Genomic DNA, 22532 nt, shown 5'->3' with positions numbered 1-22532 from the left:
AGCTCAGTCAGCTGACCTTGATTACCTACTACGCGCCAGCATTGTGCAGCAGGGACTGACAGCCCGAGCGACGATGGAGAACCCCGGAAGCCACCCCTCCTGCCTGGAGATGATCCAAGCGGGTCTCTTGAGGAGATGGGAGTTCGTTGTTTTAGCCAAATGGCTCCTGGCCCCAGTTCTGGTCTTCGGGGCTACTCACTTAGCTCGCCCTGGCTCCTCCTGGCACTGAGGGCTTCCTACCTGCCTGTGAAACACCCTGCAGCTTTCCTGGACCAGTGGCTTCCTGGCGAAGCGTGGGGGGCCAGGCAGGCCTGCCTCCTCTGCATCCTCAGCTTCGCATCTGGCTCCTACCTCAGACTCTCCAGCAGGGAGGAGAGAGCAGCGTCTCCACGTGAACTACTAAGTGGGGTCTGTGCGGAGCTGCTTCATGCTGCAGGGCCTCGCTCTCCCGGGGTTTTGGGGCAGAAGCAGCGCCCGCACCAGCCTGACCCTATTGTCTGGCACCTCCCCGCAGGGCTCACCGTCCTTCCAAGAAGCTAGAGACCAACCCTGAGGCTCATCAACCCCACTGTCCCCACTTGGTTGACCCTACAGAGCCTAGAGCCACAGGAACCAGCAGCCTGCGCGCACCTGCCCACATGCAGCCACTGCGAGACTCCTACGTTAACCCGTCCAGGCGCTCCCGGGATGCCGGGACAACCAGTCACCGCGGCAGAGCTTCAGTGGGAATCCTCTACTTGCGGGACGACAGTCCCCAAGGGCTACAGGGGAGTTGAAGCAAAAGAGGACCCCACCCATGGATACAGGTTGCGGGAGGTGTTGGGCATTTATTTCTGGAACAGAGGCGGGGTGAGTGGGTGGGGCAGGGGGCTCAGCAGTGGACGCAGCTGCGCATGAAGTTGACGCAGAGGCTCGTGTAGTAAGTGGGGTAGTCGCGGAGGTGGCTGACATGTGCAGACGACACGAAGTCCACTGAGCGCACCAGGACCCGGTGTGCCAGGCGGGCCTCCACCATGCGCTCCACGTCCCTGGCCAGCACCACCTCGTCGGCCCTCGAGTAGAGGTAGAGCTCGGGCCAGCGTGAGGCGGCGTCGAGCAGCCGGTCATAGAAGTGGGTGTGGAAGAGGGCCGTGAGGGGCGCGAGCAGGCCGTGGAACAGGACCGCCACCAGGGCGAAGGCCACCAGGAGCAGCAGGCGCAGCGCGGCAGGCCGGCGCTCCAGGACGGCGGCCAGCGCCCGCAGGGCCCCCACCAGGTTGCTGTCGCCGGGCCCGCTGTCAAAGATGGTGCCCACGACGCGCAGGCGGCAGAAGCGCCGGTGGGTCTGCAGCAGCTCCAGCACGTACCGGTACAGCATGACCCCCGCGTTGCTGAAGACATGGAAGAGCAGGGGCTCCTTCTCCACCTCGTGATCAAAGAGCAGCTCAAGTAGCTTCTGGGCCAAAACGCGAAGTGAAGGGATGCCCAGGGACTCGGAGAAGAAGACCATGTGCCACGGGGCTGTGTATCGGATGACGATGCAGCCCTGGGGAGAGGAGAGAGGCCTGCTGGGTCCCGGGGGGGGGGGGGGGGAGGGGGCAGACGGCCGGCAGCTCCAACCACCAGCCCGCGGGGGCCCATGGGCCTGGCACGCTCCAGGCACGGGCTCCCCGCCCAGACACAGGCCCTCCCAACTGGAGGCGGCACTCAAGGCCCACGTCCGGAATGATCATTCCAGGCTGGCCCGTGGCCCGTGCCCCGTCTCCCGTCTCCCTCTTACGGTCCCCTGTGCCTCATCTGCTGCACGCTGCTGGCGTACTCAGGCCTCCCTCTTGGCCACGCCGGCTGCAGTGACCCTCCTCTGCACCGGCCCCCCGCCTGGCACCGGGGGCACCCCAGGCAACCCCACGCCGGGACACGGCCTGCATGCCCCAGCCCTGCCAGAGGCCACTTGTGCGCCGGGCCCGCATCGCAATAGCCAGTGGCCTCAGCTGCCCCGTCGCAGACCCCCAGGGTCCCTCCCGGGCCTGGCAGGGCCTAGGGCCTGGCACCCAACCCGGGCTCCCTCCTTCCACTCGCCCTGAAATTCGGAACATGGTAACACTGTTGTTCCTCAAATTCTACAACCTGAGCCAATCTCTCCGGCTCCCGGACCCCTCCGTGCCCAGGTCAAGCACGCCTCCAAGTCTCCACGCACATCCTCCTCTAGGTCATTTAGGAACAGTGGCCTAGGGGCAGCCCTGGTGGCGCAGCGGTTTAGCGCCGCCTGCAGCCCAGGGCGTGATCCTGGAGACCCGGGATCGAATCCCACGTCAGGCTCTCTGCATGGAGCCTGCTTCTCCCTCTGCCTGTGTCTCTGCCTCTCTCTGTCTCTATGAATAAATAAATAAAATCTTAAAAAAAAAAAAGAACGACGGCCTACGCCATGCGCCTGGGCTCCCCCTCACTGTCCCACTCGGGAGACCAAGGGCCCATTGCCAGGGGGGCCTGAGGTCGGCCCAGGGGGTCACACGGGTCGGGGTTCGCTTCCTGGCACCACTTATCAACAGCACGAGCGAAGAGTAATTTCCTGGGCCTGTGCGTCCACCTGTAAACTGGGATGACATCCATCTCACAGGGTTAAGGTGGAGACTGAATGACAAAATGCACTTTAGGGGCCCCACGCCGCCCTGGCCCAGTAACCCGACGGGACGGCCAGCGGTGCGAAGGAGCACGGCGCTCGGCCGCAGCACTTGAGGACGAACGACCCAGAGCTAAACACGTCGCCGAGCTAACCCTGCCACCAGCCCCCTAGCCTCACCCTTCCCACGGACTCCAGGGTGACATCTGCCTCCGACCCCTCCTGGCATTATTCTCACCAAGGCCCTGACCTGCCCGCCTCCTCTTATTCTGCAGACGGGGTCACTGATGCCACCTGGCCCCTCAGGCTCTGGGACACTCCATAAAGTGCTCTGTTCTAACTTCCCAACCACCCCAACCGACACACAGCATCTCCACAAACGCACACACACTCCCGCCTCACACCACCGCACACACGCAACTCCCAGAACTAAACCCATGTCGCATCCCACAGGTGCAGACACTTGCACCCCCCACTCACTCGTGCACTCATCACACCATCTGTGAATACAGATGCACATGCACACATACCACAGGTGGGTGCATGGTTACATGCTGCACACCCTCCAAAACACACACACACACACACACACACACTCCTCCCCTGGAGCATTCACATGCAGAAATAAACCACAATTCCTGGGAATATGTCATCTATGGGGACACACACGGTGTGTACCCTCTAGCTCCGCATCATCTGAGGGTGCACACACGGGACTTGTCCTACAAGGGCCCAACACTCCTGAGGGAGGGCACACATGTGCCAAGGCTCCCTGTGCCCATGGGTCTGGGCCTCACTTCGAGGCTTCCCAGGTGCCTGGCATCCCCGAGGCCACCTCCCCAGGCAGATGCTCCCAGAAGTCCCGCGTGTCAGATCCCAGGTTCCCCCCAAGCATTTCCCCATCTCTGGGCACACTGGGCCCGGGGCCCTGTGTGGCTCCTTGCCTCTCTCTCCTGTATTTTCAGTCTCCTCCTCTCTCTAGATTCCTGTCAAATCAATTTCATCAAAGAAAAGTGGCAGCAGCAGCAACAGCAGCCACCCCTTCGGGGCACCTGGGTGGCACAGTCGGTTACGCATCTAACTCTTGGTTTGGGCTCAGGTCGTGACCTCAGGGTCCAGAGACGGAGCCCCACATCCGGCTCTGTGCTCAGCGGGGAGTCCACTTAAAGAGTCTCTCTCCCTCTCCCTGTGCCCCTTCCGCATCCCCTCTTCCACATGTGCTCTCTCTTAAATAAATAACATTACTATTTTTTTTAAAGCCTCTATTATACTGTGTTCCCCTCTAACTCTCTCCTACCCTCTCTCCACCTTCCTGGATAATCTTTGACACCTGCCCTCTCCACCTCGTCCCCTCCCACTGACTCCCCCGCCCTGCTCTCACCAAGGTCACCCCTCAATTCCCCAAATGGCCAAATCCCATGACACCTCCTCATGCCCACTGTACTCTCCTTCCAGCAGCGCTGGTGACCACTCACTCCTGACTATACTCTCTGGTAGCCCCACGTTGGGTATAGAGATTACTTAAAAATAGAATCTTCAAAAAAATAAAAAATAGGGATGCCTGAGTGCCTCAGTGGTTGAGTGCCTGCCTTCAGCCCAGGGTGTGATCCCAGAGTCAATGGATTGAGTCCCACATTGGGCTCCCTGCATGGAGCCTGCTTCTCCCTCTGCCTGTGTCTCTGCCTCTATGTGTCTCTCATGAATAAATAAATAAAATCTTTTTAAAAAAATAAAAATAAAAAATAAAAGTGCCTTAAGGAACAAAGTAACTAGATGCAGTGGGTGATCCTGGATTGGATCCCAGTTTGGGACATTCTGGGGACCGTGAGAGAATCTGAATATGGACTGGGGACTCAAGGAGATAAAAACAGATTAACATGGCAAGGTGGAGATCATGATCTGAAAAAAGTAAATAAATAAGCAGGATACAAAAAAAGTATATAAAATAGATCTCGTCCCAGGATCGAGTCCCAAGTCGGGCTCCCTGCGTAAAGCCTGCTTCTCCCTCTGCCTGTGTCTCTGCCTCTCTCTCTCTCTGTGTGTGTGTCTCTCGTGAGTAAATAAATATAATATTTTTAAAAATTAAAGTAAAATAAAATAAAATAGATCTCATTTAGTGAAAGAAAAGCTATACCCGGAGAAAAGCTGGAAGGATGGGCACTGCCGGTCAACACAGGTGGTAGATAGGGCATTTTTACTTTCTTTTTAAAAATCAAGTATCCAGACTTTGGGGTTAGAAAATGCTTTTCTCCACACCCATCCTGTCCTGACCCCCTTCCTTTCCCAGAGGACCCTGGGATCTAACCCCACACCCCCGCGTCAACCCCCCCAGGACCTTCCCCAGCCTCCGCTCTGCACACTTGCCCTTCCCCGCAGTCTCTGCTCTGGCCACGCTCACCTACTCCTAGTCTCCCCCTGCCCTCAGGGATCTTAGTCCATTGGAGAAGCCAGACAACCAACCTGGCCCAGTGAGTGGAATTCGGAAGTGGCTGAAACTACCTGCAGAGCAAGGCCATTCATAAAGGGCGTAAAGGGCGATGCCAGAGGACCGGCCCTCTGGTCGGGGGGAAGGCCTCGGGCTCAGAACTACATCCCCACCCCAGCCCCGAGCCCCTCTCTCATCCTGGGGCCCCCACACTCGACAGGCCCACTGCAAACGGCGGTCAGGGGAGGGAGGCCGAGGCAAGGGGCTGGGGGCACCGGCACTGGCCTTTCTCCCAGAAGATTCCCACTCCCCCTCAGCCCAGGGCTTCGGGGTGCCAACCAGGGCTGTCAGCACTGGCTCTCCCTGCTTTGGGAGGTCTGGGCTGAGGAGGGCAGGCCCCGGCCAGGGGCCAAAGATGTGAAAGGGGCCTCTAAACTATAACCAGAGCCCCCTCAGGCTCTCTCCGGTTACCACAAGCTCTGCGTCCCGAACTCTTGGGGTGGCCTCAGAAGAAGCCAGAAAACGTCCAGCCTGAGTCTCTTCCAAGAGGCCCTCCTACGGGAGGCATGTGGCGGTGCCAGGTCGACCCTAAGACACCGACCTGGTCAGCAAGGGGCCATCCCGGGAGTACCCGCTCCGCCCAGCACCCTGGGCCCAGGCTCTCGCTCAGCAAGAGCTTGAGGTGTGGGCCGACTCCACAGCTGGGGGCTGCCCGCTGTGGGGCTGGGGGAAGCGGGTCGAAGGAGACAGAGCGGCCGCAGAGCTGGCAGCAAAGACGGGATAACCCTGCCGAAGTCCCCGTGGCCCCGGCCGTTCTGGGTGCCAGGCCTGCCGCGCTGGCGGTGGTGGGGGGGCTGAGCGCCCCACAGAGCAGCCCCCCAGGCAGCGCCCCCCCCCCCCCCCCCCCCCCCGCCCCGAGCCTGCGGTACTCACCCTCTTGTGGTAGATGGCGCTGTACTTGGCAAGGTTCTTGTCGGTGCAGCCACCCCAGCCCAAGAGAATCACCAAAGGCTGCCGGGCCCCCACCTCCTTCCGGCCTGGGTCGGAGCTGCTCTCTGAAACACAGACATGGTGGGGCTGTGAGCACCGAGTGGCCACGCGGGGTGTGGGGCGAGGCCCACTGGCCAGCCCGGAGCCCACCTAGCTGTAGGCCAGGAGCCAACAGGTGCCAGACGCAGGCACTCGGGTCCCCATGGGGCACCCTCCTCTAATTCTGCCTCAAGTGGCATTTAGGCCTCTCGGGAGGCGATGCGGGGTCACTGGAAAAACCCACATGAGGGCGCCTTTCTTTAGCAACTCAAAGATGTAGCCCTGGTGAGAGAAGTGAGAACCTTCTCCATGCAATTTCACCTTCTAATCCAGGGGTCAGCCAACTACAAGCCATGGGCCGAATCCAGCCCATGGTCTGGTTTTGTAGGAACCACACACTAAAAATAATAGAGGTTTTTATATTTTTAAATGGTTAAAAAAAATCAAAGGAAATAACATTTTGTGACACATGAAAGTTATATAAAATTTCAGTCTGATTGTCCACAATAAAGTTTTATTGGAACACGGCCATGCTCATTCATCTACTCGCTGTGTGTAGCTGCTTTCATGCTAAAACAGCAGAGCTGAGTAGTGGCAACGGAGTCCCTGTGGTTCGCAAAGCCTAAAATACTTAGGGCCCTTTACAGAAAAAGCCTGCCAGCCCTATTCTAATTTCACAAGTAGTTGGAAGGAGAGGACCTTAAACGGAGAAAGGGATAGGTCAGTAACACCAGGGAGGAAGAGCACGCAGCCCCTAAGGGCCCGTACCAACCTGCCCACCCCATCCTGTAATCCTTGCCGATGTGTACTGAGCCTTCACACTCAGAACATCACTAGCAGGTATATTATTGCAGATGATGAAATTAGGGCACAGAGAGGTTAGGGTAGTGGCCTAAGGTCACACAGGAAGCATATGGCTGGGAATCTGGCCACTGCCCCCTCCCTGTCCGAACTAAGCCACCTGAGACCTATGTGCCACCAGCACCGTCCCCAGCTAAGAAGCACATCATGAGGTGCCCAGGCACAAGCCAGCTGCCTCCTCTGTGGCTAGTTTCCCAGAGGCCTCCCTGTAACCTTGTTGGCCAGATCTCACTCATTTCCCGGGCCGAGTAGGGACCCAGCCACTTCGGGGGACTTCTGTGCAGGGTCTGTCCATTACTAGTTCTCTGCCCTCCCAAAAGGGCTGGGCTGTGCCCTTCCAAGTATCAAGCCACTTGGCCATGCTCAGCTGCCACCTCGAGATTTATGGATGCCAGTGGTGACCTGGCAACAGTAAATTTCAAGGCTAGTTAAGAGGATGGTAAATATAAATCACTAACCTTTGGACAAAAGGAAGACAACAATTTCCTGTGGAAATTAATGTGATTGAAAAGTTCAGTGTTCCTGCTCTCCAGCAGTGGTGACTCTGGCCTTCAGAGATTAACTGCCCGCCCCCAGGGGATCCCAGGCTGGACTGCAACCTGGCCTGGAGCAGAAGCTGCCAAGCGCCTCAGGCCCTGCAGACGCCTGCCAGCCCTCCCAGAATCCCCGGATGCTGGCCTGGCCCCTGGTGAGGGAGACGGGCCCACAGATCTCACTCAGGCCACTCCAAATAATCGCACTGCTTTTCCTGGCCCGGTGTCCCCATCGGGTGTCCCCCTCTGCTGCTAGGGCAGCTCTCCAACTGCCCTGGCCCTTCTGGCGGAGAGGCCACATCTGCGCCTCCCTGGGGCCCTAGACCTACATCACTGGGGGTGACCACCCATGAAGCTCAGGCCGCAACAGCCTCCTACCAATCAACAGCCACCCATTTGGATCTGCCTTGGAATCCCTGAGATCCTGGAACTAGATTCCTGAGACCTGCCCCAAGGAGGCTCCCTCACCTCTGTGCAGCCGCCTGAGCACAGGCTCCCCTCCCCTACGGTGGTTTGCAGTGGTCCCCCCCGTGCCACCACCAAGACACAGCAAACGGCCTCGGCATTTATCTCACATACGCAGAAGGCAGCCAAGGGACGTCACAACCCCTGGTGGCCCCCGAAGTTAAGGCCAGCCCCCACCAGCAGTGATGGTGCATTCTGGGTTGGGGAAGGTTCCAACAGCTTCTGCTGGGCCTGACCTGACCCTCTCCCACAGCTGGACTTGGAACCCCATTCTGCTCCACCGGGTCTTACGGGAACCCTTGGCATCACCGACTTAGGTAGGCATTTCCATGAAGAAACTCTCACAATATAGACATCCTGGGGCATCCAGGTGGCTCAGTCGGTTAAGCGTCTGCCTTGGGCTCAGGTCATGATCCCTGGACCCTGGGATCAAGCCCCACATCAGGCTCCCTGTTCAGCGGGGAGCCTGCTTCTCCCTCTCACTCTCCCTTTCTCTCTCCCTCTCTCTCAAGTAAATCAATAAAATCTAAAAAAATAAAAAAATAATATATATATATAGACACCCTGAACACACTGCCTCTCTGACCCCAACCTCTCCGTACTGCCCCTCACGGGAGGGGATTGATCCCTCCCTCCAGCCAGGCACTCGAGGCTTCCCCTGAGCCACAGGTGTTCTTTCTGTCTATGGGCATCTCCTATTCCCCCAACAATCTCCTCCCGGGGCCCCATTCTCAATACTGGTTCCTAACTTAAGCCTTTATCCTGACCTTCTCCCACCGGAGCCATGCTGTCCCTTCTGATTCTGTATTTCAAGGGCTACAACCCAGAAAAGTCCGAGGTGCTCTGGCTGAGATTGCTAGAGACCAGGAAAGGCCTCCCAAAGGAAGACACATCTGCTGCACTGGCCCGGAGGCCCAGTAGGAACATGCCAGGCAGAGAGAGGTCATGAGCGGGGGCAGGAGGCCATGGAGATGCTACAGTCGGTCTGGGGCCCAGCAAACAGTCCTGGGGGGCTAGAACCTGGGTGAGGAGGAGCAGTGGTTGGGAGAGCTGCCCAGAGTGGGCCTGGGGCCTGATCCCACAGGGCCTTTCAGGCCATGCATAGGAGTTGGGATTTTATTTCACAGGAGTAGAGAGCAAATGATGATTCTGGAATTGGGGGAAGCGGCAGGATCCCATCTGTACTGATTAATGACTTGCACGATTAATGTGTGTCTCTGCCTTTAGCCAGCGGGCTCCGTGAAGGCAGGCACCGAGTGTGGCATGTTTATCACCGCATCCCCAGTGCCTAGCCCCGCAGCTGGCCCATTCAGGCACTCAGGAGAAACGTGCTGGAATGAACATGTGGCTGCAAAGTGAAGGATGGATCCAAGGAGAAAGAGCTAGCATTCTCCTTGTTACCCATTGCCCTTTCCAAAGTAATAAAAGTGATTGTTATGGCTATTGTTATTTATTGCCACCTCCAGATCATGATTCCTCCATCCTTTTATAAAAGCCCCTGTTCCCTTTATGCTTATTCCACGGCCATATCACCCACTTCCCTCCTGTGGCTGATATCTCAGGGCCTCTGGCTGCTGTCCCTTAGGGGCAAGACTCAGGCACTGGCTCCATCTCTCATTTGTACTCTAAGACTTCCCATGACCCGGTGCGGGCAATCAAATCCACCTCCTAAGCCATCACAGACGGGTTCCAGCCCATCTGAAATCCACATCTCCGTCCAGCTCTTACCTCCCCCTCTTTCCCATCACCAAGAAAAACAATAATGATACCAGGAAAAAGAGCATTATGTGTCAAGCACTGTTCTACGCACTTTATATATCAACTCATTTATTTTTATTTTTATTTTTTTTATATATCAACTCATTTAATCTTTACAACAATCCTATGAAAAATGTACTGTCATTATTCTCATTTTACCAATGAACAACCAAGTCACAGAGATAATCGATAACTGGCTCAAGGTCACACAACTAATAAGCAGTGAAAGTGGAATCCAAACCCAAGTGGTCTAGAGACCAGCTTGTAACCACTGTCCCAGCTGGCGCCTTGGGTAACAAAACCCAAGCCCACAGTCTGAACCACATCTCTATCACCTCAGTTCCAAACGAGTACACATAGCTACCTTTGCATGTCAACAGATCCAACTCTGACCTCTTTCACCTCCTCCTCCTCCTCAGGGATCGGTCACCCCAGCCAGAGCCCCAGCATATGTTACATCATTTGGCTCTGCAACCATCCTAGGAGTCAGTCACTATTGTTCCCATTTTAAAGACAAGAAAACTAAAACAGAGAGAGAGTAAGTCCCTCTCCCCCAAGAACACGCAGCCAAAGCCGGCTTCCATCTCTCTGGACCACCATGCCACCCCACTCCCACCCCCAAGACTTCGCACGTGCTCCTCCCTCCCTGGCCCAGGATGCTGATGCTCCACATTTATGATTGGCTAATGCCCACTCCACCTACTGAGTCAGGTCACTCTTCATTTCCAGGAAGCCTCGCCTGATGCCTTCCTCAACCCCTTCTCATCTCCCACCCCAATCACCAGACTGGGGTAGATGCCCCTCCTCTGTACTGTCACAGCACCCATCATCACCATGTCACTGCGCTTATCACACTGCCAAGCAGTGTCCATCTGGAACAGGTAGGAGGCTGCTCTAACATGCACGGTGAGAGATGGCAAAGGTCTGACCCAGAACAGTGGAAGACAGGTAGGCAGGTAGAGGGAAAGGACAGGGACAAGAGTAATTTTGGAACATATATCAAAAGTCTCAAAAATATGCAATCTTTGACATAGAAATTCCACTTCTGAGAAAGAAAAATGTTTAATCATATGGTAATGTTTGATAATACATTAAGCAAATTAGACACATAACTATAAGAGCTAAAACCATAAAACTCTTAAAAGAAAACACAGGAGTAAACTCTTGTGGCCTTGCATTAAGCAGTGGTTTCTTGGATGTGACCAAAAGTGCAAGGAATAAAAGAAAAAAAAAGGATAAATTGGGACTTCATCAAAAAAATTTTTACGGGACTTCATCAAAATTAAAAACATTTGTACTTCAGAGGACAGCATCAAAAAAAATGAAAATAACAACCTGCAGAACAGGAGGCAATATCTGCAAATCACATATCTGATAGGGGGCTTGTATCTGACGCATACCAAAAAACTCTTACAATTCAACAATAAAAAAACAATCCGATTAAGATGGGCAAAGGATCTGAATACACATTTCTCCAAAGTAGATATATGAATAACCAATAAGCACATGAGAAGATGCTCAACATCACAGTCATTAGGGAAATAAAAATCAAAACTATGAGATCCCACGTTATACCCACTAGGATGGCTATAATCAAAAAGCCAGATATTAACAAGTGTTGATGAAGATGTAGAGAAATCAGATTACTCGTACACTACCGGTTAGAATCCAAAAAGGTGCAGTTAGTTTGGAAAACGGTTTGGCATTTCCTAAAATAAATAAATAAATAAATAAATAAATAAATAAATAAATAAATAAATAAATAAATAAATAAATAAATAAATAAAAAAACATCAAGTTATCATAGGACCCAGCACTTCTCTTCCTAGGTAAATATACACTTAAGAGAAGTGAAGAGACGGGGACACCCGGGTGGCTCAGCGGTTGATCATCTGACTTCGGCTCAGGGTGTGATCCCAGGGTCCCGGGATCGAGTCCCACATCGGGCTCCCTACATGGAATCTGCTTCTCCCTCTGCCTGTATCACTGCCTCTCTCTCTGTGACTCTCATAAATAAATAAATATAATTTTTAAAAAAGAGAAATGAAGACATGAACACAAAAACCTGTACACAAATGTTCATAGCAGCTTTCTTCAGAATAGCCAATAGCCACCAAGTAGAAACCATCCAAATGCCTATCACCTTTAAAAATGAGATGGTATATCCATACAACAAAATACTATTTGGTCATAAAAAGCAATCAAGTACCAACACAGGCTACAACATGGATGAACCTTGGAAATCTGTGCTAAGTAAAAGAAGCCAGCCACAAAAGACTATCTACCGCATGATTCCATTTTATGAAATGTCCAGAACAGGTAAATCCGTAGAGGAGTAGAGCAGTGGTTGCCAGGAGCTGAAGGGAGGGGGGAACAGGGAGTGACTACTAATGGGTATAGGGTTTCTTCTGAGGTGTCGGAAATGTTCTGGAGTTAGTGGCGTGGTTGCACCATCCTGCCAATATACTAAAAACCAATGAATTGTACATCTTAAAAGGGTGAGTTTTATGGCATGTGAATTATATCCCAACAATACTATCATTTAAAAAAAATTAATAGTAATAGGGGTGCCTGGCTGGCTCAGTCTGCAGAGCGTACAATTCGTGACCTTGATGTTGTAAGTTCAAGTCCCATGGTGGGTCAAGAGATTACTTAAAAATAAAATCTTTAAGAAAAAAATAGTAGTAATAAATTAAGTGAAAAAGCAAGTTGAAAAGCAGCATATGTAACAGAATATACATATATATATATATATATATACACACATACATACACACCTATATACTGATACATAGAAAAAAACACATCAAATATTAATAGCAATTATTTCTAGGATTAGAAGCAATTCCTTTTTCATTCTTTTTTTTTTACCCATTTTCTAAAATCAGTAATGCATTACTTTTGCAATGAGAGTTAAAATGTTATTTTAGCCCTTTGGCAAAGCAGAAGTATGCTTTTCGATCCCGGCAATTCTTGAGCACGCACAAAACAATTTATTCTCACAGGCTCCCTGTCCTCTAGAATTTCTCAACAAAACAACACTGACACCAATAATATAAGAATTACAGATACATATATTGTACAACAGTTTAAGTCATAAAACTAAGGCATAAATTAGATTTTTTATATCCCAGGGGCATGTGGAGAAGACAAAGGAAAGGCTGACAAGGCATGAGGGTCTGTGGCACAATATGTGCTTTTTATCTGTAAGCCAGAATCAAAATGCAAAGAATCTATGTTTTCTTTTTAAAATGCAAAGAATAAAAGAATCCTCAGTTTCCTCTACTCCCCAGAAATACTTTCTAGAATCTCATATACCTGGTTCTGGTTGTTTTTTTTTTTTTTTTTTTTTTTTTTTTGCTTTTTTTTTTTTAAGTAAACTCTGTCCCAAACATGGGCTTGAACTCATGACCCCAAGATCAAGAATTACATGCTCAGGTGCCTGGGTGGCTCAGTGGTTGAACATCTGCCTTTGGCTCAGGTCGTGGTCCCAGGGTCCTGGGATCAAGTCCTGTATCAGGCTCCCTGCCTGAAGAATCACATGCTCTACCAAACGAGCCAGCCAGGTTTCCCCCAGTTCCCATATTTATATATTTGAATTACTTTACTTAAAATTACCTTTTTTTTTAACTTTTTGAAATAATAGCCTACCTAGGAAAGTAGCACCATATCTATTTTTTTAAGATTTTATTTATTTATTCATGAGAGACACAGAAAGAAAGGCAGAGACACAGAGGGAGAAGCAGGCTCCCCACAGGGAGCCCGAGGTGGGACCCCAGGACCCCGGGGATCTCGCCCTGAGACAAAGGTAGACGCTCAACCACTGAGCCACCCAGGGGCCCCAGTAGCACAGTATCTTAAGAGTACATACTTTATAAAACCATATCCGAATTCAAGAGAAGGAGACAAACCAAGAAAAAGACTCTTAAGGATACAGAACTGATGCTGACCAGGGCGCGGGGAGGGGGAGATGAGTGAAGCAAGGGATGGGGATTAAGGAGCTGTGATGAGCACCAGGCGATGTATGGAAGTGCTGAATCACTATATTGTATGTATGGAACTAATGATACATTAATTGGAATTAAAGTTAAAAAGTTGGGCAGCGGGGGATGCCTGGGTGGCTCAGCGGTTTAGCACCTGCCTTTGGCCCAGGGCGCGATCCTGGAGTCCCGGGATCGAGTCCTTCATCTGGCTCCCTGCGTGGAGCCTGCTTCTCCCTCTGCCTGTGTCTGTCTCTATCTGTGTCTCAAATAAATAAATAAAATCTTTTTAAAAAATTAAATAAAAAACTTTACAAAAATAAAACAAAAACCTTATTTGCATCCAAATCCCTGGCTCTGCCACGAATAACTATAAGTCAGACCTTGAGCAATCTCTCTAAACTTCAACTTCCTTATCTGTAAAATGGGGCTGTTGATATATAGATTAAATAAGATATCTGTGCATCGTATCCGGCACAAAGAAAGAGTTCAATGAACCCGAGACACCGTTCCTTCACGAGGAACACGTGCGTACAGGAGAAAAGGAGAAAATGTCTAATAAAATTGGAATCCCACTGTTTTGTAATCTGCTTTCTTCCACTTAGCAATATATTGTGAACGTCTCTCCATGTCAGTTTATATATTTCTCCATGACTCTTTTTAGTGGCTATGGAGGGATTCCTGGGTGGCGCAGCGGTTTGGCGCCTGCCTTTGGTCCAGGGCGCGATCCTGGAGACCCGGGATCGAGTCCCACGTCGGGCTCCCGGTGCATGGAGCCTGCTTCTCCCTCTGCCTATGTCTCTGCCCCTCTCTCTCTCTCTCTCTCTCTCTCTGTGACTATCATAAATAAATAAAAATTTAAAAAAATATATGTTTAGTGGCTATGGAGCGACTGTAGAATATTTCATAATTTGTGGTGACCAATCTCCCATTATCGGACATGATGTTTCCAATTTTTGCTATTATAAAAAAAAACTTTATTGGACACCTCTTTCCTTGTGTGTGTCCTTAATTGTTTCCTAGAAATGGAACTGTATTCAAGCAACACCTTCCAAATGGCAACCGAAAGCTACACACCACTGGCTTAGGAGTGGAGCTCCAGAGCTGAAATCTGGGACCACGTGGGGTAAGATACTTCAGCTCCCCAAGTGTCTGCTCCTCATAGGTAAAAGGGTGTAAGAGCCCTCCCTATATAAGGTGGCTGCCCATTAATCAAATCGCAACAGGTGCTCTTGGCAGGCCTGGCATGTGAGCAGGACATGGTCAATGGCATAAGAGCAGCGGAAACCCCAGTAAGCTCAGGGACAGGAGACCTGAAAAGGGTCCACCAGGTCTGAAGCTCACATCCAGAGCCTAGCACAGCGCCTGGTATAGAGTAAACAAAGTCTAAAGCATTTTTATTAATGTGTAAAAGAGATTATGATTCAAAAAACACAGGCATACCTCAAAGCTATTATGGGCTCATTTCCAGACAACCCCGATAAAGCGAGTATCACAATAACGAATTTTTTGGTTTCCCAGAGCATGCAAGAGTTATGTTTATATTATACTGGTAGTCTATTAAGTAGCCACTAACATTATATCCAAAAAAAAAAAAAAAAAAAAACAACCCAACAACAACATACATACCTTAGTTTAAAAACACTATATCGCTGGGGCACCTGGCTGGCTCAGTCAGGAGAGCATGCAACTCTTAATCTCAGGGTTGTGGGTTCAAGCCCCACATCGGGTGTAGAGTTTACTTAAAAAAACAAAATCTTTAGGGGCGCCTGGGTGGCTCAGAAGTTGAGCATCTACCTTCGGTTCAGGGCATGATCCCGGGGTCCTGGGATCAAGTTCCACATTGGCCTCCCCGTAGCAGCCTGCTTCTCTGCCTCTCTCTCTCTCTGTCTCAAATAAATAAATAAATAAATAAATAAATAAATAAATAAATAAATAAATAAATAAATAAAAAAAATCTTTAAAAATACATTGCTAAAAAATGCAAACCATCATCTGGGCTTTCAGTGAGTCATCATCTTTTCGCTGGTGGAGGGTCTTGCCCTGATGTCAATGGCTGCAGCCTGGTCAGGGAGGTGTGTGCTGAAAGCTGGGGTGGCTGTGGTGATTTCTTAAAATAGGACAATAAGGAAGTTTGCCACACTGATTGACTCTTCCTCTCACAAGTGATTTTCCTGTAGCATGTGATGCTGCTTGATAGCATTTTTCCCACAGCAGAACTTCTTTCAAAATTGGAGTCAATCCTCTGAAACCCTGAAACTGCTTTAGCAACTAAGTCTATGGAATGTCCTAAATCCTTTGTTTTCATTTCCACAATCTTCACAGCATCTTTACCAGGAGTAGATTCCATCTCAAGAAATTACTTTGTTTGTCCATAAGATGTAACTCCTCATCTGTTCAGGTTTATCATGAGATTGCAGCGTTTCAGTCACATCTTCAGACTCCACTTCTAATTCTAGTTCTCTTGCTCTCTCCACCACATCTGTAGTTACTTCCTCCCCTGAAGTCTTACACCTCAAAGTCATCCATGAAGGTTGGAATCAACTTCTTCCAAAGTCCTGGTAATGTTGCTATTTTGACCTCTTCCCATGAACCACAAATATTCTTAATTGCACTTAGAATGGTGAATCCTTTCCAGAAGGTTTTCAATTTACTCTGCCTAGGTCCATCAGAGAGTCACTATCTGTGGCAGCTGTAGCCTTAAGAAATGTATTTCTTAAATAATAGGACTCGAAAGTTGAAACTACTCCTTGATCTAGGGCTGCAGAATAGATGTTGTGTTATCAGTCATGAAAACAACATTAATCTCATCATATGTCTCCATCAGAGCTCTTGGGTGACCAGCTACATTGTCAATGAGCAGCAATATTTTGAAAAGAATCTTTTTTTTTCTGAGCAGAAGGTCTCAACAGTGGGCTTAAACTATTCAGTAAACCTAGTTGTAAACAGATGTGCTGTCATCCAGGCTTTGCTTTTCAATTTATAAAGCACAGGGAGAGTAGATTTATCATAATTCTTAAGGGTCCTAGAATTTTCGGAATGGTAAGTGAGCATTGGCTTCAACTTAAAGTCACCAGCTGCCTTAGCCCCTAGCAAGAGAATCAGCCTGTCCTTGGAAGCTTTGAAGCCAAGCATTGACTTCTCTCTAGCTATGAGAGTCCTAAATCATATCTTCTTCCAGTATAAGACTGTTTCATCTACACTGAAAATCTGTTCTTGGGATGCCTGGGTGGCTCAGCGGTTGAGCATCTGCCTTCGGCTTGGGGCATGATCCTGGGTTCCTGGGATGGAGTCCAGCATCGGGCTCCCTGCAGGGAGCTTGCTTCCCCCTCTGCCTGTGTCTCTGCCTCTCTCTCTGTATCTCTCACGAATAAATAAATAAAATATTAAAAAAAAAAAGAAAGAAAATCTGTTCTTTAGTGTAGCCACCTTCATGAATTATCTTAACCAAATCTCCTGGATAACTTTGCTGTGCTTTCTATACCATAACTTGTTGCTTCACCTTACACTTTCATGTCATGGAAACGGCTTCTTTCCTCCAGCCTCATGACCCCACTTGTGCTAGCTTCCAGCTTTTTTTTTTTTTTTCTTCCAGCTTTTCTTCTGCAGCTTCTTCCCCTCTTTCAGCCTTCACAGAATTGAAGAGAACGAGGGTCTTGCTCGGGATGAGGCTTCGGCTTAAAGGAACGTTTAGTCTTCTATCCAGATGACACAAACTTTCTCTACATTACCAGTAAGGTTGTTTTCTTATCATGCATGTGTTCACTGGAGTAGCACTTTATTTCCTTCAAGAACTTTTCCTTTGGTTTTTTTTTTTTTTTTTTTTTTTTTTTTATGATAGTCACACAGAGAGAGAGAGAGAGGCAGAGACACAGGCAGAGGGAGAAGCAGGCTCCATGCAGGGAGCCCGACGTGGGATTCGATCCCGGGTCTCCAGGATCGCACCCTGGGCCAAAGGCAGGCGCTAAACCGCTGCGCCACCCAGGGATCCCAAGAACTTTTCCTTTGCATTCGCAGCTTGGCTCTCTGGCACAACAGAACTGGTGTTCAGCCTCTCAGTGTTCCATAGTCCTTCCTTAATAAGCTTACTCATTTCTAGCTTTGGATTGAAAGTCAGAGACTCCTGTTTCTTCCTTTGACTTGAACACTTAGAGGCCACTAGTGAGTTATTAACTAACCTAATTTCCATACTGTGTCTCAGGGAAGAGGGAGGCCCAAGGAGAGGGAGAGAGAAGATGGAATAGCCAATCAATTAAGTTTGCTGTCTTGTATTGGCGGGGTTCATGGTGCCTCAAAACAACAACAATAGTAATATCAAAGGTGATCATAGATCACCATAAAAAATATAATAATAATGAAAATGTTTGAAACATTATGGGAATTACTAAAATGTGACACAGAGACACGAAATGAGCAAATACTGTTGGAAAACATGGCATCCATACACTTGCTTGATGCAAGGTTGCCACAAACCTTCAATCTGTAAAAAAAAAAAAAAAAAAAAAAAAAAAAAGCACATCTGCGAAGTGCAATAAAGCAAAACACAATAAAAGAAGGTAGGCCTATGGGGATCCCTGGGTGGCTCAGCGGTTTAGTGCCTGCCTTTGGCCCAGGGTGCGATCCTGGAGTCCTGGGATCGAGTCTCACGTCGGGCTCCTGGCATGGAGCCTGCTTCTCCCTCTGCCTGTGTCTCTGCCTCTCTCTCTCTCTCTCTCTCTCTATGTCTATCATAAATAAATCTTTTTAAAAAGTAAAAAAAAAAGAAGGTAGGCCTGTAAATTAAACTCCTCTGTTTAAAAAAACAAAAACAAACAAAAAATAAAACCCTTTGGGAGCCCCACAGGCAAAGAGAGGATTGAGTCCCAACTCCCTCTTCACCTGGGTCTCTAAGACTTCTCTGGTGTGACAGGTCTGTGGGACCACCTCAGTTTCCCCCAGCGCCCCTACTTCTTGCACTTTCTTTCTCACACCATCTACCTATCAGCCCTGTGAAGCTCTAGATCCAGCTTGGGCCACTGTTCTCCAGAAGCCATCCCGACCAATGCAGCCCACCATGGTGTTCAAAACTCTGAACTGTTTCCTGGGTGCCAGTGAAAGCTAACTGAAGGTTAAATGGCCTTTCCCTCCTCATTCTTTTTTTTTTTTTTTTTTTTTTTTTTTTTTTGCTAGAGCTTAGCAGAAAAGCAGAGTCACAATAAAACCTGGGCTCACAATAAACTCCTCACTTCCCCTTCTGTGACCTCCGAAAGCCTTCCTTGTACCCAGACCCTGTGAATCAATTATTTCTGAAAATGTTTACTTAACATGAGAGCAATATAGTGCCGTTAAGAAGGCCTGCTGGCCTGCCTGCAAGCCAAAGAGGGGCCCTGGGGCAGAACTTGGCTGCCCATTCTCTGGCTGGGAGAAAACGTAGCGTAGCCTTGGCCTGGGATGTCAGAGCATCTCTGGCTCAGGCCCACATTCAGCTCATTTAGCACCTCATCCATACCAGGCTCTAGCAACAGTGAGCAAAACCAACAAAAGCACTACAAAAGGGATCCCTGATGTGGAAGTCAGAACAGAACCTTCCTCAAGAAAATGAGACGGGAGCACAGTATTAGGAGGGGAAGGGGATCACTGGTCAGACAAGAAGGATGTAGGGAGATTCCAGGTCAAGAGATCAGCTTCAGCAAAGCACCAGGCAACTAGTCTCCCGGCATGAGCATCCCACAACCTACTGGCTGGTGGGATTCCCAACAGAAGGTTCCTAGGCTGCCCAGCCTGGGCTCTGAACACCCCGGAGCTGCAGCTGCCTTCCAGCTAACTGATGTGCCAGCAGCAGCCGCTCACCTGTCAACTCAGAGCAGCGTTGGGCACTGCGTTTTTTATGTTTAAATATGGAGGACAGAAATTCCAGAAACCAAATATGACTGTCCTATATACTTCTCCACCATTAAATGCAAAAGAAAGACAATCTTCAGGATCCCCACAGGCTGTCCCCGTGTGAAGCCATCTCAGCCTGGAGGGAGCTCTCTGAAGATGGGAAACAGATTCAGGGGATCATGGTGTTATTATCTCCTTCTGAGGGGGTCCTACAACCTCCAGCTCAGCTCTGGGGCATGCACTTTGAGAGGGAAAGGCATGATGAACTAAAGCCATCCAGAGGAGGCTCTCGGGACCACATCAGAGGAAGGGCAGTTGACAGCCCTAGAGTTATTTCTCTTGGAGAAGAGAGATGTGAGGAAGGCATGAGCTGACCTCTTGAAGAGAGAGGAAGGGAGATTACCTTGCTGTATTGTACCCACCATGACCCTCTTGTCCTGCAGTTACCGCATCATTGCGACCTGCTTATAAATCCTCACCCCTCCCCAGAACCACAGCTCCTTGCAGTGAGCCCATGTGTGAATCATTTCCGAGGCAACAGCAATGAGCCTGTGGCCAGGACACAGCAAATACTGAACTAAAAGCAGAAATGACAGGAAGGCCTATCACGGCTCAAGAAAGGGAAGTGTTTTCTAACAATCCCAGGTACCTACAACAGGCCAGCATGTCTGGGAGGAAGCATCCTGTCAGGGAAGGGTCTGAAAGCAACAGAATACCCTCATGCCAGTAGGACTAAATGCCCCCCCGAGGTTTCTTCCAACTCTAAGACCTCTCCCCCTGAAGCAGTGCCCCGACCCATTAGCAGAGGGGATACACCGATGCCAGGCACACACATCAGTCACTATCCTGTGAACCCTAACAAGCCCATGAAGTAGGCACGGCCATTCTACAGTGGAGGAATCTGAGGCCCAGGAAGGTTCAGTAACTTGCCAAAGCCATAAAGCCAGTAGAGGGTAAAAGTGAATTGTGAACCGAGATCACCAGGCTGCCCACCTGCACCGAGGGAAAACGTGCCCTCCTAGCCACACGGAGGGCAGCTTCCAGCCCTTTCCAGCTGGTGTGGCTCTCCGAGGGCAGTAACATTAACTGGCTTCATCTCCCCCTGATGCCAAAACTCTTCAAAAGCATTTCTACATCCCTAAGCCCAAGAGCCCTGCGCCACCATACCCAGTTCTAAGGAAACAGAGTTGGGCTAGGGCCAGCTGTCCCGTGGGAGCCTAGGGGTCACCCTCTCCTCCTAGATCTGAACCAAGTAACACAGGATGCTATGGGAGGGGGCCAGGAAGGGTTCTCCTGAAGAAGGCAATGCCTGAGCGAAGCCTTCAGTGAGAAGCTGGACAAGGATAAGCGAGGGGGCAGTGTGGGCCAGTGGAGGGGAAAGGGCATCTCAGACAGAGGAACAGCAGGAGCAAAGGCAGAGAAGCCTTTGCTTTGTGTGTGGGGAAGCACAGTGAGCACAGTGGGGAAGCAGTTTGGGTTGCCAGAACATAAAACTCGGGGATCCCTGGATGGCTCAGCAGTTTAGCACCTGGGTGTGATGCTGGAGTCCCAGGATCAAGTCCCGCATTGGGCTCCCTGCATGGAGTCTGCTTCTCCCTCTGCCTGTGTCTCTGCCTCTCTCTCTTTCTGTGTCTCTCATGAATAAATAAATAAAATCCTTAAAAAAAAAAAAAGAACATAAAACTCAAATTGATCAGTGAGTAGAAGGGCACGGTGATCAGAGAGACAAGCAGGGGCTGCCAAACGATGAGAACTTTGAACGCCACCTTCAGGAACCTGGACTTGATTTATCCTGAGGCCAAGCAGGAGCCACTGAGGGGTCTTGGGGAGACGGGTGGTGCGAGCCAACCTCTACATTAAGGACGATCACTGTGGTAGCCAAACCTGGAGGGCGGAGAGGCCACGGGGACTAAGGCAGGGAGGCAGATGCTGGTCTCCGGGCCTCAAGCCTCCTCTAGCAGCATTCCCTGTCCCAGCCACACGTTCCACTGTCTGGGCCCCAGCCCAACTCCCAACTGCAGGGGCCCAGGCCTGCTCTACAGGCTGCTCATCTCTTGGAGCCTCCCCCACACCTGTCTTTAATGATAGGACTGTAGGAAGGAGTAATGCTAACCACTCTACTTACTCCACGCCAGACACTATGCTGGGTCCTTTACACAAGTTGCCTCAGTTGTGCAACCCACAGCCCTGGAAGGGAGGCTGCTGTCAGGAGCCTCGCTCTGCAGATGAGGAAACTGCCAAGGGTCATCCAGCTACTGAACGGAGGGTCTGAACCGACTTCTCCCTGCCGGCGGCAGGCACTGCGGGGCTACCCGCGGCCACGGAGAGCGCGGGGAGGAGTCCCGTGTCCGGCGGCTTCTGCAAGGACCCCCGGGAAAACAGCTGGTGAAAAATGGGTGGGGCCCCTACGCACACCGCCGCAGAGGCTGGAGGCGGGAGGCCCGATCCCAAACACAGGAATCAGGGCCGCCCCCCGAGCTCGGCAGCCGTCAGCCGCGGGGGCAGCCGCGAGGCCCGCGGCCTGCAAGCTGCGGCTGCAAGGACAGAAAGAGCCCGGCGCCGAGCCGCGGCCGCGGGGGGCGGAGACCACTCGGGGGCGGGGCGGGGGCGGGGCGGGGCTCGGGGCCCGACCGCGTCCGGGACCCGCGGCCCCCTGAGGGGGCGGGGCGCGAGGGGGCGGGGCTGCGGGAGGGGCGGGGCCACGGCTGCGCCCGCGACCCGCAGGCTCGTTCGGCCACCTCCCCACGGTGGGCCCGACCCTCGTTCCATACCCTGGCTCCGGCAGGGCTCATCCGGGATCTCGATGGTGTAGTCCAGCTCAGCCGAGGCCATGGTGAAGGCGCCAGCCCTCGGCACGGGCCTCCGCCGGAACTCCCGCTCGCGCGCCCGCGCCTCACCCGGGAGCCTCCCGGGCGCCGCCCAATCACCACCCACCGCCCCCGTCGCCGCCCAATCCCCGAGCCGCGCTCTGTGACCTCCGGTCCTAGCAACCGCCGAGTCCCTCTCCGACCGTCGCCGCG

The 22532-nt window shown here is 51.0% G+C and overlaps 1 protein-coding gene across 4 annotated transcripts; it reads right to left on the bottom strand.

Annotated features, from left to right (window-relative positions):
• Nucleotides 1-801: 801 nt before the first annotated feature.
• TMEM53 (transmembrane protein 53) lies at nt 802-22514 on the bottom strand. Of its 4 annotated transcripts, XM_025420363.3 has the most exons (5): nt 22284-22441; nt 21638-21870; nt 21279-21396; nt 5958-6079; nt 802-1525 (listed from the first exon to the last, which is right to left on the bottom strand). In XM_025420363.3, the coding sequence occupies exon 5, from the start codon at nt 1487-1489 to the stop codon at nt 872-874; it is 618 nt and encodes a 205-aa protein (XP_025276148.1). In that variant the 5' UTR covers nt 1490-1525; nt 5958-6079; nt 21279-21396; nt 21638-21870; nt 22284-22441; the 3' UTR covers nt 802-871. The 4 variants fall into 4 exon arrangements, with proteins under 4 accessions (XP_025276148.1, XP_025276147.1, XP_025276146.1 ...); XM_025420362.3 differs by lacking the exon at nt 21279-21396; XM_025420361.2 differs by lacking the exons at nt 21279-21396; nt 21638-21870 and having other exon boundaries at nt 22284-22514.
• Between the last annotated feature and the right edge of the window lie 18 nt (nt 22515-22532).

Source organism: Canis lupus, chromosome 15 (assembly GCF_003254725.2).
Source record: "Canis lupus dingo isolate Sandy chromosome 15, ASM325472v2, whole genome shotgun sequence".
NCBI classification, from domain to species: domain Eukaryota; kingdom Metazoa; phylum Chordata; class Mammalia; order Carnivora; family Canidae; genus Canis; species Canis lupus.
Note: the sequence above shows the minus strand (reverse complement) of the source record. Positions and strands in the feature narration are given on the sequence as shown.

Coding starts and splice junctions, on each gene's coding strand:
- TMEM53 (XM_025420361.2), bottom strand. CDS start 22,344: ATGGCCTCGGCTGAGCTGGACTACACCATCGAGATCCCGGATGAGCCC. Junction 6,080..22,283: donor TGAGCCCTGCCGGAGCCAGG/GTATGGAACGAG, acceptor TCTGTGTTTCAG/AGAGCAGCTCCGACCCAGGC. Junction 1,526..5,957: donor GCGCCATCTACCACAAGAGG/GTGAGTACCGCA, acceptor TCCTCTCCCCAG/GGCTGCATCGTCATCCGATA.